Source organism: Emydura macquarii, unplaced genomic scaffold (assembly GCF_026122565.2).
Source record: "Emydura macquarii macquarii isolate MOO-44397 ecotype Brisbane River unplaced genomic scaffold, CSIRO-AGI_Emac_v2 contig_2205, whole genome shotgun sequence".
In the NCBI taxonomy this organism is placed as follows: domain Eukaryota; kingdom Metazoa; phylum Chordata; order Testudines; family Chelidae; genus Emydura; species Emydura macquarii.
In genome coordinates, this window is record NW_027132342.1 from 6,040,528 (window position 1) to 6,054,817 (window position 14,290).

At 46.7% G+C, this 14,290-nt stretch overlaps 1 protein-coding gene across 24 annotated transcripts in view; it reads left to right on the forward strand.

Moving 5' to 3' along the window:
• Nucleotides 1-14,290, forward strand: part of C2CD5 (C2 calcium dependent domain containing 5) — a 120,494-nt gene that overhangs the window by 68,315 nt on the left and 37,889 nt on the right. For 13 of the 24 annotated variants that reach the window (XR_010921940.1, XR_010921941.1, XR_010921942.1 and 10 more), the window contains 2 exons: nucleotides 5,859-6,047; nucleotides 8,245-8,436. Coding sequence is in view for 21 of the 24 variants with exons in the window: in XM_067559228.1 (XP_067415329.1) it covers nucleotides 5,859-6,047; nucleotides 8,245-8,436 (381 nt within the window). In the remaining 3 variants the exon portion in view is untranslated. The remainder of the gene's footprint in view (nucleotides 1-5,858; nucleotides 6,048-8,244; nucleotides 8,437-14,290) is intronic. The other 11 variants (XM_067559215.1, XM_067559230.1, XM_067559232.1 and 8 more) reach the window with 2 other exon arrangements.

The window sequence follows — 14,290 nt, forward strand, 5'->3', positions numbered from 1 at the left end:
GTATGCCCCGATCTCCAGGCTTTAAACCCTGCGGGAAAGCCTTCTCAATTAGCGACCCCCACGAAGACTGTTTAAAATGCCTTGGGGAGTATCATTGAAAAGACGAGTGCCGCATATGCAAGGCGTTCAGACCGAGGACTCAAAAGGACGAGATACCCGTCTGAAGACCTTGTTAATGGAGGCGGCCTTGAGACTGGCATTGGAGCTGTCCCGTTCCCTTTTGGCACCGAGCGCCGGGTCGGTGCAGAGTGCTCTGCTGGCACCAGCTCCATTGTGGTACCGGGCTTCCTCTTCACCGCAGAGGAAGAAACCCAGAAAACAGTGTCTGGCAGACAACTGTTGTCCCACACAAAAGAAGGCTAAAGATGCAGGGTTGAGCTCCGGGGCAGCTCAGAGCCAGTGTGCTGAGCAATCCCCCACAGGGGCAGGTTTCGCCCGGGATGGTGAGCCCCTCTGCACAGCGCCCCCGACTCCGCAGAGTGGGAGAGGATCACTACACCTTGTGGCGCCGTCGACACTGGAGGTGCTTCAGACAGCAACTGACCTGTTGACCCTATCCATTCCTTGCACCCCGTCAGCCCAGACAGAAAGGGCGAGGGGTAGGATGCCCGTGTCAAGGGGAAAACCTCCGATGGATCCCCCTCAATAGCTGCACACCTCACCGGATCTCCGACGCACTTCTCCGCAAAATGAGTCACCGCAGTGGAGATTGATCCCACCGAGAGACCATCTCCTGGGATGCATTTCCTGCCACCGAGGTGGTCTCTAGGGCCAGAACACTGGTACTGGAGGAGCCCAGACAGTCCGAAGCGTCACTCACGATCAACGGCAGTATTAGGCAGTATCAAGCAGATGCTCCCCGTCAGGAGCCCGGCTCCGTTCTCGGTCACTGGCACCGATGAGTACACCTGCGCATGGGCGACACAGAACCCGCTTGCCGGCATCGCAGTGCTTGCCCAGGGACATCCTCCTCGCCAAATCGGTCCAGGCAGCGAAGCCACTGGTGACCAAACTCTTACTTCCCGTCCTCAAGAGGTCAGTCAAGAGAGCACCGGGATAGGAGACGCAGACATCGCTCCCCCAACCCTTAGTACCATGAGACAGGGAGACGGTCGAGCTCCAGGTGACACTGGTCACCGGCAAGAGGGTCTGGCGATTCCAGGGGAAGAAAGGACCTAGCGGCTCCCCTCATTCAGCCTTCTCAACCTGAGGGGCAAGGGCAAGGTCCCTTCCCGGTCCCTCCAGGGTGACCTCAGGGTCAGTGGCCACCCCAGTGGCAGTACTGGAACCGCTGGGGGTTGCAGATGATCTTGGGACCCTACTTCCTCCTCTCGTCAGGGAAGCACCAGCACCACTGGCAGAGGCCCATGGCTCCGAGTCAGGGGAGGAGTTGGACCCAATGGAGGTACATCTGTGGGGGTGCACTCAGCAGAAGTACCAGCTCCTCTGGCACAGGGTCAGACATCCTCTTCCTCCCCAGACGAGCTACTGGTGGCAGTCCCAGTGGCTCCCCTGGACAACTTCCGGGTGCACCAGGAGTTTCTAAAAAGGGTGGTCTCCAACTTCAGACTAGAAGTGGAGGAGCTGCAGGAGCAGATGGATGACCTCTTTAATGTAGTGGCAGCGGCGGCGTTGTCCCAGGACTTAAGGACTCATGGGAAGCTCTGCGCTCGTTGGGTCTGTACACGCTGCAGGCTTCCAGGAGACAGTTTCAGCCCCAGCAGAACCAGCACTAGCTGCAGCCCAGGTTCCTGGCACAGCACTTTGGGGCCTACAGGAGAAGAGAGAGAGAAGAACATTAGGCGGCACAGGCAAGGCCCAGTTTCTTCCTCGACCACGCAGCCACCTACCTCCTGATGCTCAGGCAGTCAACGTCACTCATTTTGATGGTGCACACGAGGACAGCATTCCAGCCTTGCACCTGGATCCTGCATCCCCATATTTCCTAGACCATCTTGCTCCTTTCCTCCTGGCCTGGGCCCGTATAACACTGGACTGCTGGGTCCTGGGCACCGTTGGAACGGGGTATACCCTCCAGTTTTCCTCTCCTTCTCCCCTCACTTTCCCGTCCCTCTCCCTCTTCAGGAACCCCTCTCATGAGCACCTCCTCTTACAAGAGGTGCACAATCTTCTCATACTGGGAGCCGTAGAGGAGGTCCCGCTGGACATGAGAGGACGAGGTTTCTACTCCCGATATTTCCTCATCCCAAAGGCCAAAGGGGGACTCAGACCCATCCTGGACGTGCAGGGCCTAAACAGGTACATCAGAAGGCAAAAATTCCACATCGTTTCCCTGGCGTCTGTTATTCCCTCCCTGGATCCAGGAGGCTGCTGGTACACTGCCCTCAATTTGAAGGACGCATATTTTCACATATCAATCTTTTTGAGTCATAGAAGGTTTCTCAGTTTTGTGGTGGGGGGTTCCCACTACCAGTTTACAGTTCTCCCGTTTGGTGTATCGTCAGCCCCAAGGGTGTTCGCAAAGTGCATATCTCAGGAATTGAGGGGTACAGATCTACCCGTAGCTGGATGACTGGTTAATCAGAGGCAGGTCGAGGGCTCAGGCCCAAGCCAGTCTGGATCTCATCCGAGCCACCTGTCACAGGCTGAGCCTGTTAGTAAACAAGGAGAAGTCTACTCTGGTGCCTGTACAAAGGATAGAGTTTATCGGGGCAGTCCTCGACTCAATACAGGCCAGAGCAATTCTGTCGCAGGCCCAGTTCGAGGCCATGTCCGGCCTGATCAGGAACCTCCAGGCCTTCCCCCTTACAACGGCACGAGTCTGCCTGCAGCTACTGGGGCATAATGCAGCGTGCACTTATGTGCTCCGCCACGCCCTCCTGAAGCTCAGATCACTTCAGCTATGGCTGACCTCGGCATATGCCCCAAGCAGGGTGAACAGGATTGTCACAGTGCCCCCACAAGTCCTGGCCTCTCTAGAGTGGTGGTTAGACCCTCGGATGGCGATGGAGGGAATGCCCTTTGCAGACAGGGGCCCCTCAATGACTAGTGACAGATGCTTTGGACTGGGATTGGGGGTGCACATCAGCTCCAGTCACTGTATCCAGAGGACCTGGTTGGAAGATGACATGGGTCTCCACATAAATGTCAGGGAGCTTTGAGCGATCTGGTTATCATGCGCGGTGTTCCTTCCCTTCTTGAAGGGCAAGGTGATTCAGGTCCTGACAGACAACACCGTTGCAAGGTACTATATCAACAGACAGAGCGGGGCTTGTTCCTCAGCCCTTTGTCTGGAGGTGGTGGGTCTCTGGAATCTGGTGGTAGGCCATGATTTTCACCTGGTGGCTTCTCACCTCCCTGGTATTAAGAATGCCACAGTGGACTGGCTCAGTAGGTCCTTTGTACCTTCTCACAAGTAGTCTTTCCACCTGTCAGTCGCCAACATGATCTTCCAGAGGTGGGGGTTTCCCCAAGTGGATCTCTTCGTCTCCAAGGTCAACAAGTACAGCCAGTTCCGCTCCTTTCGGGCGGGATGAAGGGGCCATGTCAGACGCCTTCCTCATTCCCTGGTCATGGGGGCTGTTGTATGCCTTCCCTCTCATTCCTTTAAAACACAAGGTCCTATTAAAGATCAAGGAAGACAAGGCGAGGGTCATCCTTATTGCACCCACGTGGCCCAGGCAGCACAGGTTCATTGCGTTCCTGGAGCTCTCGGTCGCCCCTCTCCTGGAGCTATAAAGGTGGCACGACCTACCTTCCCAGGACCAGTGGCGCCTTGTGCACCCAAACCTGGAGTCCGTCCACCTAATAGCATGGAGTCTGAATGGCTGAGCTTCGAGGAACAAGCTTGCTCATCTCAGGTGCAGACCGTACTGATGAGTATCAGGAAGCCCTCCATGAGATCATCATATTTGGCCCAGTGGAAGAGGTTCACTTGCTGGGCTGCAGCACGGCAGATTACGCCCCACCAGGCACTGATCCAGGTGGTCCTAGACTACCTGTTTCACCTCAAACTTCAGGGTCTAGCTACTGCCTCACTAAAAGTGCATCTCAGCCTTCCATCCCCCAATTCATGGGAGCTCAGTCTTTTCTCATGCCATGGTGGTGAGATTTCTGAAGGGCATAGAAAAGCTCTACCCACAGGTCAGGGATCCCGTACTCTCCTGGGACCTGAATTTGGTCCTCTCTAGACTCACTGGAGCGCTATTCAAGCCTATGGCAACTTGCCCACTTCTGCTACTGTGAGGGAAGGTGGCCTTCCTAGTAGCTATCACAACAGCTAAGAGGGTGTCTGAAATCAGGGCACTCACCTAGGAGCCACCTTATACGATTTTTTATAAGGATAAGATCCAGCCGAGGCCTCACCCAACCTTCTTGCCAAGGTGGTTTCATAATTCCACACCAACCAGGACATTTTCCTGCCAGTGTTTTTCCCATAGCTGCACCCTTTCGAAGAGGAAAAGAGGTGGCATACACTGGATGTACGGAGAGCCCTGGCTTTCTACTTGGAGAGGACAAAGCTGTTCCGTAAGTCCTTGCAGCTGTACCTCACAGTGGCCAAAAGGATGAAAGGCTTACCTGTCTTGTCATAACGAATCTCCTCCTCGATAACCGCCTGCATACACTTCTGCTATGTGCAGGCGAAGGTTCCGCTCCCAGGCAACATCACAGCTCACTCCACTAGAGCGCAAGTGTCTTCTACAGCATTCTTGGCATGGGTGCCTATGCAGGACATATGAACCGATGACCACGTAGCAGCTTTGCAGACTTTTACATCCCACTACGCTATTGTACAATAGGCTAGGGATGATGCCAGATTCGGTAGGGTGGTGTTGCAGTCAACCAACCTATGAACTCCAAACCGGCCTCCAAGGTACTGCTTGCAAGTCACCTACAATGGAATGGACATGAGCAAACACTTGAAGAAGAAAAGACGGTTACTTATCTTGTAACTGTTGTTCTTCGAGATGTGTTGCTCAGGTCCATTCCATGACCCACCCCCCCGTCCCCGCTGTCAGAGTTGTTGGCAAGAAGGGACTGAGGGGGCGTAGGGCCGGCTGTGCCTCATATACCGCGCCATGTGCGCGGGATTCTAGGGGGCGCTGAAGTCGGCCCTACGGGATCTGCTTTGGGGAAGAACTTTCTGGTAACCATGCACGGGGCATGCACGCACCTACAATGGAATGGACATGAGCAACACATCTTGAAGAACAATGGTTACAAGGTAAGTAACTGTCTTTTGTGTGGTCACTACTGTTTTAATTTCTGATAACTGTGTAACTTTTAAACCAAGAATTTAAACCAAGATATGTCACTGTAGTTGCTGTTTAAAATTTTACTTACTTTTTGCTGTCTTTTATCCCCTGATTTACCAAGAAGCATCTCGTCAGTATTGTTTTGTAACTTCATTGTGACAGTGAATGATATTGGATGATGGGGTTTTCAGCTTCCACCCTTAACATTGGTAAACAACTATACCTTATTTTGCAACATTCCAAAGCACTCTAATCTGTGGAATCCAAAAGCTTTCTTAAATCTATATTTCCTGGGTAATCTAGTGGGCTGAGAACAGAAGTAGGAGCCAGGAACTCCTGTTTTTCGAATTCCACCTCCTACATTGCTTCTCTTTATAGCTTTGGACGTGTCTCTTTAATTTATCTCCATCCATTTCTCTCAATTTAAAATGGGCATAATATCTCATAGGACTGTTTCTGTGGATTAATTGGTTAATCTGCTAGGTATTGTTATTACTGGTACCATGATTCCAAAAGGGTTAACAATTATATTTAATTCACTGTGGTTTTTGTACCAGCATTTTAAATGTATGGCTTTTTTTTAAAAGCATATTTAACACAAGATCAGAAATTCACTTTTTTGTAATTCTTTTCTTTTTATAGTGAAGAGGTCTGTATTTTGTCCGCGTCTGGCACAGCAGCTGTACTGAACCCTAGGTTTCTCCAGGATGGCACCATGGAAGGCTGTTTGGAACAAAGGTTGTCATGGCAGCCTGGCTTCTTTTCCATAGGGTCAGAGAAGGGAGAGGTTGATTTTTTTCCTCAGAACCAAGATAGTTCTTCTCTATTAGGGTAGGTTACAGTGTTACAGTGCAGGATGCGGGACCAACCACTTTACTGATTTTCACTAACAACAACAGAAGTAATGGAACTCTGCACCAAATTAGATATTCTGTTTTTATTTCTAACAGCCTGAATAAGGTAACACATCTGACTACTAACCACAGAATTATAACTCAGTCTTCTTCTTTGCCACTCTTCACATATCTTTCTTACCTTTATAGCACACTACAAAAAAGTGACAGTCATATGATAATTTATATAAGCCAAATCTTGGTTTGGCTATAGTATGTGGAGCATTGTCTTTGTTGTGTTCAGTGGCTGTATGGAAAATAAAATACCTCTGAGTGTAAAACAAAAGTGAATAAGACAAGCATTAAAAAATATATGTTTAAACTGAAGATTATAAACAAAATCATGAAGGAAAAGAAAAAAACTGAATTGGCCAACTGACATGGATTGTTGGCTCAGTTTAACCTCTGTGTTTTTTTTGTTTGTTTTGTTTTGAGAGTGAGAGAGGGGCTTGCAAAATAGTTATTTGAGGGCAGTCAAGATATGCAAACTATTGCATGTCAATAGGACTTTTTCAGTATCTTCGCTGGAATAATAATCTCATATCCTAAGGGATTATTAGTACAGTCCAAAAGATAACATTTTATCACTTCATTCTGAGCCCTGGTCTACACTTACTGGGCGATTCGGCGGGGGTTATGCAAGCTACGCGGAGTAGCTTGCGTAACTATCGTCGACTGCTGTGCTTCCCTTCTGTGCAGCGTCTTCACTGCACTGAGCCAATGGGAACTGCGTTCCCGTCAACGCAGCGCTACGCCACTTGAGGGGGTGGTTTTAATGCATCGACTTCTGAATCAATTGAGCTGGTCTTCACTGACCGCTCAGTCAATCCAGATGGGTCGATCTGATGGCGGCAACTTTGTGTAGACATACCCTGATACTCTCGTCGACTGCTGCTGAATCTCCAGGTAAGTGTAGACCAGGGCTTAGTATTTAGCTTTTGCTTTTTTTCCCATTTTTAATAGGAAGAGACAGAGTATTATCTTTCCCTGCAAATACTACTTGTTGATCAGTTCTTTGTAATTATAGTTTTAACCCCTTGGAACAACCGGAAAAAAAAATAAAAAATCTTACTTTGCTTTTTTTCCTGTTCCAACAGAACATTTAATACACTGTTGCTCAACCTCTCCTTCCCCTGCTGACATCTAAAGAAATGTCAAGTTCTTAATGTTAAAATATAAATTCAATTTTTGATCATAATATATTTTGTAAGCTTGCTAAATGTGTTGTTTAAAGGGAGAATCACATCCATTTTCTATAACAAAAGCTGACAGATAATAAAGTAACCAAATGTGAAATATATACAGAAAGTCTGTCTCATTTCAAAAATGACTTAGGCTCTAAAATGCCCAAATCTCTTTCAGAGTCAATGGGAATTAGGTTCCTAAAGTTCTTTTTGAAAATTTTACTCAAAGTTCTTTGAGTGGAAAAATTACTCTGCAGAACAATATAATTTTACAATGAGGCTCTCACATAGTGTGTTACAAAATTATAATTTGTTCAGACTGTATTTCTAGTCTTCCATATGTTTTTGCAACAATTCTGACTAGATATTTTGTTTCATCTCCTAGTGAGTTTTTCTTAATACTGTTGCTTGGGAAGGTCTCTATGGATCTCTTCCTTTTTAATGACTACCTGTATTGTACAGTTCCCCAGTAGGATGACTGTCATGTTTAATTTCTGCTGTTTAATTGTATATAGGTTATTCAAACATAGTCCATGTAAGAGAGATATGATATGTATTTATCCAACAGAGATCTTTGTAAAGATGTGGTATGCCACAGACCACATGCAGCTAGCAAGAATGAGATCTTAAAGCTATTGCAGTAATACCTTAGGCTAATGTAACCACTGGCCATTTTATGCTATTGTTTCTTGATCCCTGGATAACAGTTAGCTGCCTGGATACTATATGTATCATTTTTGTGAATAGCATGTAACTTCATTCTATTCTGTTACACTGATACAACAATCCTATTAACCCGTTGTACAGATGTAGTAGAACAGAATTTGACTCAATATGTATAGCTTATGTAGTTTTATGTACAGGCCAATTTTATACGCACATGCACATAGTATTTCTTGTTAAGATGGTACACAGATGTTTTAAATATATTTTTCCAAAATGTACTTTTAGGGTAGAAGAAACTTCACCACCAGGTTGTGGATTTTGCCACATACCATATGATGAACTGAACATGCCATTTCCTGCTCACCTCACATACTGTTACAACTGCAGAAAGCAAAAGGTTCCTGATGTTCTTTTCACAACAATTGATCTGCCTGCAGAGGCAATGGTTATTGGGAAAGGATGTCTTATTCAAGCCAGGTATCTGTCCAAATATTTATTTTCTTGCCACTGTGCTGGAGGTCATTAGAAATTTTCCTCTTACTATAGTTCAACAAAATAGCAAATTGTATATTTTAGGATCAATTATGTGAAGTAACTGACAGCTAAATGTAAACTTTTTTCCTGTTATGATGTCATTAACTTTAGTTCTGTGCTTTTTCTTTGTACTAGTCTATAGTGCCCACTAAAATTATTGTATTCAGCTCTCACGTGGGTATGGGGAGCAAAGACTTGCATGTACAGAATAAGGTTGTGCATGCTACATATGCTGAGGTTAAAATAATTCAAAACAGTGAACCGTTGAAGTGGGTCACGTGACTGATTCTATGGTAGTTTGGTCAGAATGGAGGTCCCATAATTGTACTAAGATGTAAAACAAAATTCTCATTTGAAGTGATGACTAAGGTGAGACATCATAGTCGCAGAAAAGACATTTCTACTATAGCATTTTTCATTTAGCCTGTTATACTCGAGAATGCAAGAATATACCCTGAATATTTCTTGTCAGAGGATCCTAAAAGCATTACTAATTTTCTTGGGTGGTTCTTTACAAATAGATTATGATATTGTACTAAAAGTTTTAACTAAAACTTCAAATTCCATCCATGTGTTCTTAATATTGGTAAAAAGGACTTACACAGGTGGCTGTGTACTGTACCATTTTCCGGAAATGTAGCAGTGTTGGTTAGACAATCACATATGCAGTAACAGCACAGCACAAATTGTGTGAGAGAGAGGCAAATTCAATGTCTCTAGATTTTCATAGGGGAGCAGGAGTGAGAGGGACAGATGCCCCCGGGCCACTAGGAGGGAGAGTGAGGCTGCCTGGCCCCTGCGCGCCCAAGTTTCCCGCAGCTCCCTCGATGCGTCCAGCATGTGGGCAGAGGAGAGACTGAGGGGCCGGGTTGGTGCAGCCGCCGGGGATGTCAGCAGGGGGCGGCTCCTCCGAGGGCCCGGACGGCAACCCCCCAAAGGCCAGGGCCTGGGGGCATGGCTCCCCCCTCTTGGTATGCCACTGGCCCTGCCCAGGAGCCGCTCCTGGTCCCAAGCAATGCTGCGCATCGGCCTCTCTCCCTCTGCCTCTCTTCTACCTGATGTAGGCCCAGCACCTTGGCCAGGAGCCACTCCCAGACCCAAGCAGCTCCACATGGCGGTCGCTCCCCCCTCCCAGCCCCGCCCTTTCCCCCCCTCTGCCCTTCTCCCTGTCCCTGACGCATGCCGCTCAAAATCATCTCGTGTGCCATAGGTTACTGACCCCTGGACTATAATAGAAGTAGAGGATGTGACTAAAGTACAGGAAATGAAAGTCATGAGATATGAGTTCAATTCTTAGCTCTTCCCCTGACTTTTGTGATCTTGAAGAAGTCACTTACCTTGTGTGTGCCTCAGTTTACACAACTGAAATACAAAAATACATAACTGTCTGTGACTTATTGTAAAGTTTAATTCATTAAGGTTTATGAATTTCATAATGTCAGATGGAAGATGCCTCTATTGAGGCAACTGTGTGCCTGATGTGTTGCAAGTCTCAAAACCATTTAGAAATAATGACCACATATCTCTTATTTTACATATCTGAGCATTTGGTGTATGATTACATAAGGGACTGTGACCCTTCAGTTCCTTTTCTACTACCACAGACAGAGGTATTAGAACTATTGTTCAATTTAGATTGCTGTATAAGCCCAATCGTCTGCCTTTTTTTCTTTCCCTTTAGGTTATTGGTGTCTCTGTGTGTGTGAGGAGAGGGTGTGTTTGAGGGAGACACAATAGCTAGTAGTAATTTAGAATAGTGCTTTTATGTGGTTCCAAGCGGATTCCTGTCTGCTTCTGTCCAGTTCTTTGTCTTTATGGTAGACTAGAAAGAAATCTGATTTGAAGTTCAAATTCAGCATTTTGCATTTTACATCATGTGGTAATAAAATATGTATCTTATCTAAGAGTTTTATATGGCTGCCCATCACAGTAGTATCTGAGCACCTTCCACATAAAATCAATAGCAATAACAAAAGTCCATGAAGGACTTCATGGAGTCAGAATTGTATTATAATTGTGTCACTTATGGTGAAGAGACTTTCTTAAAGAGGCAATCTTCACAACTTTTTCCTAAAGATGGTCAGATTAGGTTTTTCTGATCTCCTCTGGCAGATTGTTCCATAGCCAGCTCTCCTCGATAGAGAATACTTTGATCTCAGCTCTCACATGCTTCGTCCTGGGCTTTGGAATCTCTGTTGACCCAAAAGAGCAAAGCTGTTGTGAGGGATCATTCAGTCTTTGGTGTAGCTAGGGCGTGATCTATTAATTGATCTGAAAATAAGGACTAAGTCCTTCAACTCATCAGAAGCTGACTAGGAGCCAAAAGAGGGACTTGAGCACAAGCCTGAAGTGGTTATAGTGGCCTGAACCCTGGGGAAGGTGGGCAGCTGCATTCTGTGCCCGCTGGAGCCTGTATATTGTCTTCACGTTCAGCTTTAGATACAGTGAGTTGTAGTAAACCAGCCTAGAAGTGAAATATGCATGGATTACTGTGACCAGATCCTCCTTCAGGAGGAAGGGGTGAAGCTTCCTGGCAAATTGGAAGATGGCATTTATGGAAACTGATGCTATTTGGTCATCTGATCATTTTGAGGAGTCAAACAGGAACTCTGAGTGTTCATGCTACATTGACAAATGTAACGAGATGTCTTTAATGGAAGCTGGAGACGGTGTTTTGGCCAGCTTTTGGAAGCGTTTCTCCTTTCCAACTGGTGTCACTTCGCGCACAGTGGCTACGGGACTCATCATGAGAAGGGAGTTATGGCTGCATTCGTCAGATTTCCCTTCCCATCATAAAGGGCTCCCCTTTCGATGAGTTTCATCTCTTCAACCAGAAAACTGACGACTCCTTTCATTCCCTCAAGGACTCCAGAGCCACTCTGTGATCGTTGGGTATCTACACACTTGCACCCACACACAAGTTCTACCACCTGCCCCCATAACAGTAATTTAAAGCTCTCCAGTTCTTCTGCAAGTGGCCCTATGAGCCTCCTCATAAACAGCAGAAGACCCAGTGACCCCATGTAACACTGAACCCCCATGTACACCCTTACAGTGTGATTGTGTATCATTCGTGTTCACTCTTATAGTGTAATTTTATATTGTTTAATGCAAAGTATGTCATGTAAGATGTTTTGGAATGCTCATGGCATACTGAACATTATTGCTATAGTAATATGTTTGTTGCAGTGTCATATGTGTGGTTATGAGGCTTTGCTATGTAATATTCCCGAATATGTGTCTCTTGGCTTGAGACAGATCTAGGCAAAACTCTACAGAGCTGAGAAGCAATTTGCACGTCATTAGAACCTGTATAGAACAACATTCCAGGAACAAAGGACTGGCCCAGACATCAACAAGCGAATCCACAAAGGACTACAGTAACTCAGGGCATGGAGGGAGCCATACATGGACATTGTTTGTCACCTGACCCTGAAGCAGGAGGGGCATGGGAGGGAGAACATTTTTTAAAAAGAGAGACATTTTGCTGCTTACTCTCTTCCACCTCCATCTGCAAACGCTACCAAGCAACTGAAATGCTGATCACAGGGGGAGGGCCTGGCTGGAGGCAAACCAGCCAGCCGTGGTGAGAATCATCTTAAGACTGTAAGGTTGCTGAAAGTGTTAAGCTTAGTTTTAGAATGCGATTTGCCTTTTATATACTTTTGATCAAATCTGACCTGTTTTCTTCTGACTTCCAATTACTTAAAATCTTTCTGTACTTAATAAATTTGTTTTAGCTAAAGCAGTGCATGTGGTTTAAGGTGTGTTAAGACTCCATTTGAAGTGACCAGGCTGTTGCATATCAATTTCTTTGATAAATTGATGAACCAATGAGTTTGCAGTGTGCAGTGGTGCAGAGTGCAGCGAACAATGGAAGGCTAGGGTTGCATCTGGGACTGGTGTGTTGATTGGGGTCAGACCAGTTCATGATCCCAAGAGTGGCTGTCCAGAAGCACTCACATGGTTGAGAGCAACTTGCTTGCCGTAGGGTATGCATGGGCTGACCCAGCAGTGGCAATTCACACAGTAGGGCATGGCAAGACAGGCTCCAGGATTGAGGCATTTAGGTGACATAGCAATACACCAGTCCAGATTGCACAGGGGAACATCACACCCCGTCCCTCAGGTTCATCATCACAACCTTCTGCGTCTCTTACCCAGTCTTCCCAGAAGTGTTATCTATGAGTGCAATTAGGGAGCCACCCACCACCCTGCTTCACACCGTGCACCCAACTCAACCCCTTTGGAGGGCACTTCTCACTCTCTTTTTACCAGCATGGTGTGCAATAACAACAGACAAGTGGTTTCTGGATGTCATTCTACATGGCTATATGATCAAGTTCAAAATGTTACCTCATCTATGTCCCTCGTTCTGGTCCTACTTCAGAGACTAGAGTCACCCTAGAGGTAGACTCCCTGCTGCAAAAGGGAGCAATCGAACCTGTTTCTACAACCTGTTGCGGTGCAGGTTTCTATTCCCTAAGAAGAAGGGCAGATGGAGACCAATCCTAGACCTCTGCTGTCTCAATGGCTTCATATGCAAGCGCAAGTTTTGGATGATCACCCTAGTAGCCATCCTTTCTTCCTAAGAAAGAGTCATGTGGTTTATGGCTCTTGATACGCAGAACACTTACTTTCATGTGGATATCCATCCTACTCACAGACATTTCCTGAGATTCATGGCAGGCTGTCATCACTTCCAGTATGGGGGTCTTCCATTTGGACTCAACACTACTCCGTGGGTCTTCCCCAAGATTTTCTCATTAATAGAGGCCCACCTGTGGTGTCAGGGAGTCTTTATATTTCCTTAACGATTAATTGCTGGTGGCATGATTGAGAAAGGAAGATCAAGTCTTGAGCTCCATGCTACTTATGCTCCTCCCTGGAGGTGAGCGTAAATGTCGAAAAGTCAACTTTGGATCCCACAAGAATTTATTGGGGCAGGCATCAATACAATCTCGGTATCCACCTACCTACTAGAGGACAGGTTACAGACCCTGGAAGAGCTTATGTCCAGGGTGATCTCCAGTTTTTCTGTTCCAGCCAGGACTTGCCTTTCTCTTCTTGGCCACATGGTGGCTTGCATATATGTGACTGCCTTTGCTCATCTCCACTTTCACTGCCTATAACTGTGCTTTCAGAGGTCTATTCTCCCATGTGCCACACTATAATCTTTCTACTAACAGTTCCCAAGTCAAATCTGCACCAGGATACTATTCCTTCCGTCTTTCCCTTCCACCACAGTTATCACAGGTGCATCGCTCATCTGATGGGGGGTGGCCCACATGGTGAGTGCATGACCCCTGGGACTTGGACTGCTTGGGAGTCCTGGAAGCACATCAACATCCTGGAACTTGGGGCAGTGAGGGAAGCGTGTCGTGTGTTTCTCCCCTCCATCCATTCCTGTTATGTCCTCATCATGTCAGACAATACCACCACTATCTAGTCTGGGAGCTATACAACATTGTGATGGCCAGCATTTTTGACCGCTGGGAGACTCTGACCAGGAGTCTCTTCACATCCCACACCAACAACAAATGCATCCAGTATTGTTCTGGGGGTGGGGAAGCTCAGCACCCTTTCCCAGAATGATGCACTAGTCCTCTGCTGGTCAGATCAGCTCAATTATGCCTTTCCTCTCCTGCTGCAAGTCCTATACAAGATCAGGTGGGAGAGAGCAATAGTCATTCTGATCGGCCCATTCTGGCCTCACCAGTTCTGTTTTCCCCTTCTTCTCCACATGTCAGTGTGTTCCCCATGTCCACTGCCACCTCTTCCAGAACTCCTCACGCAA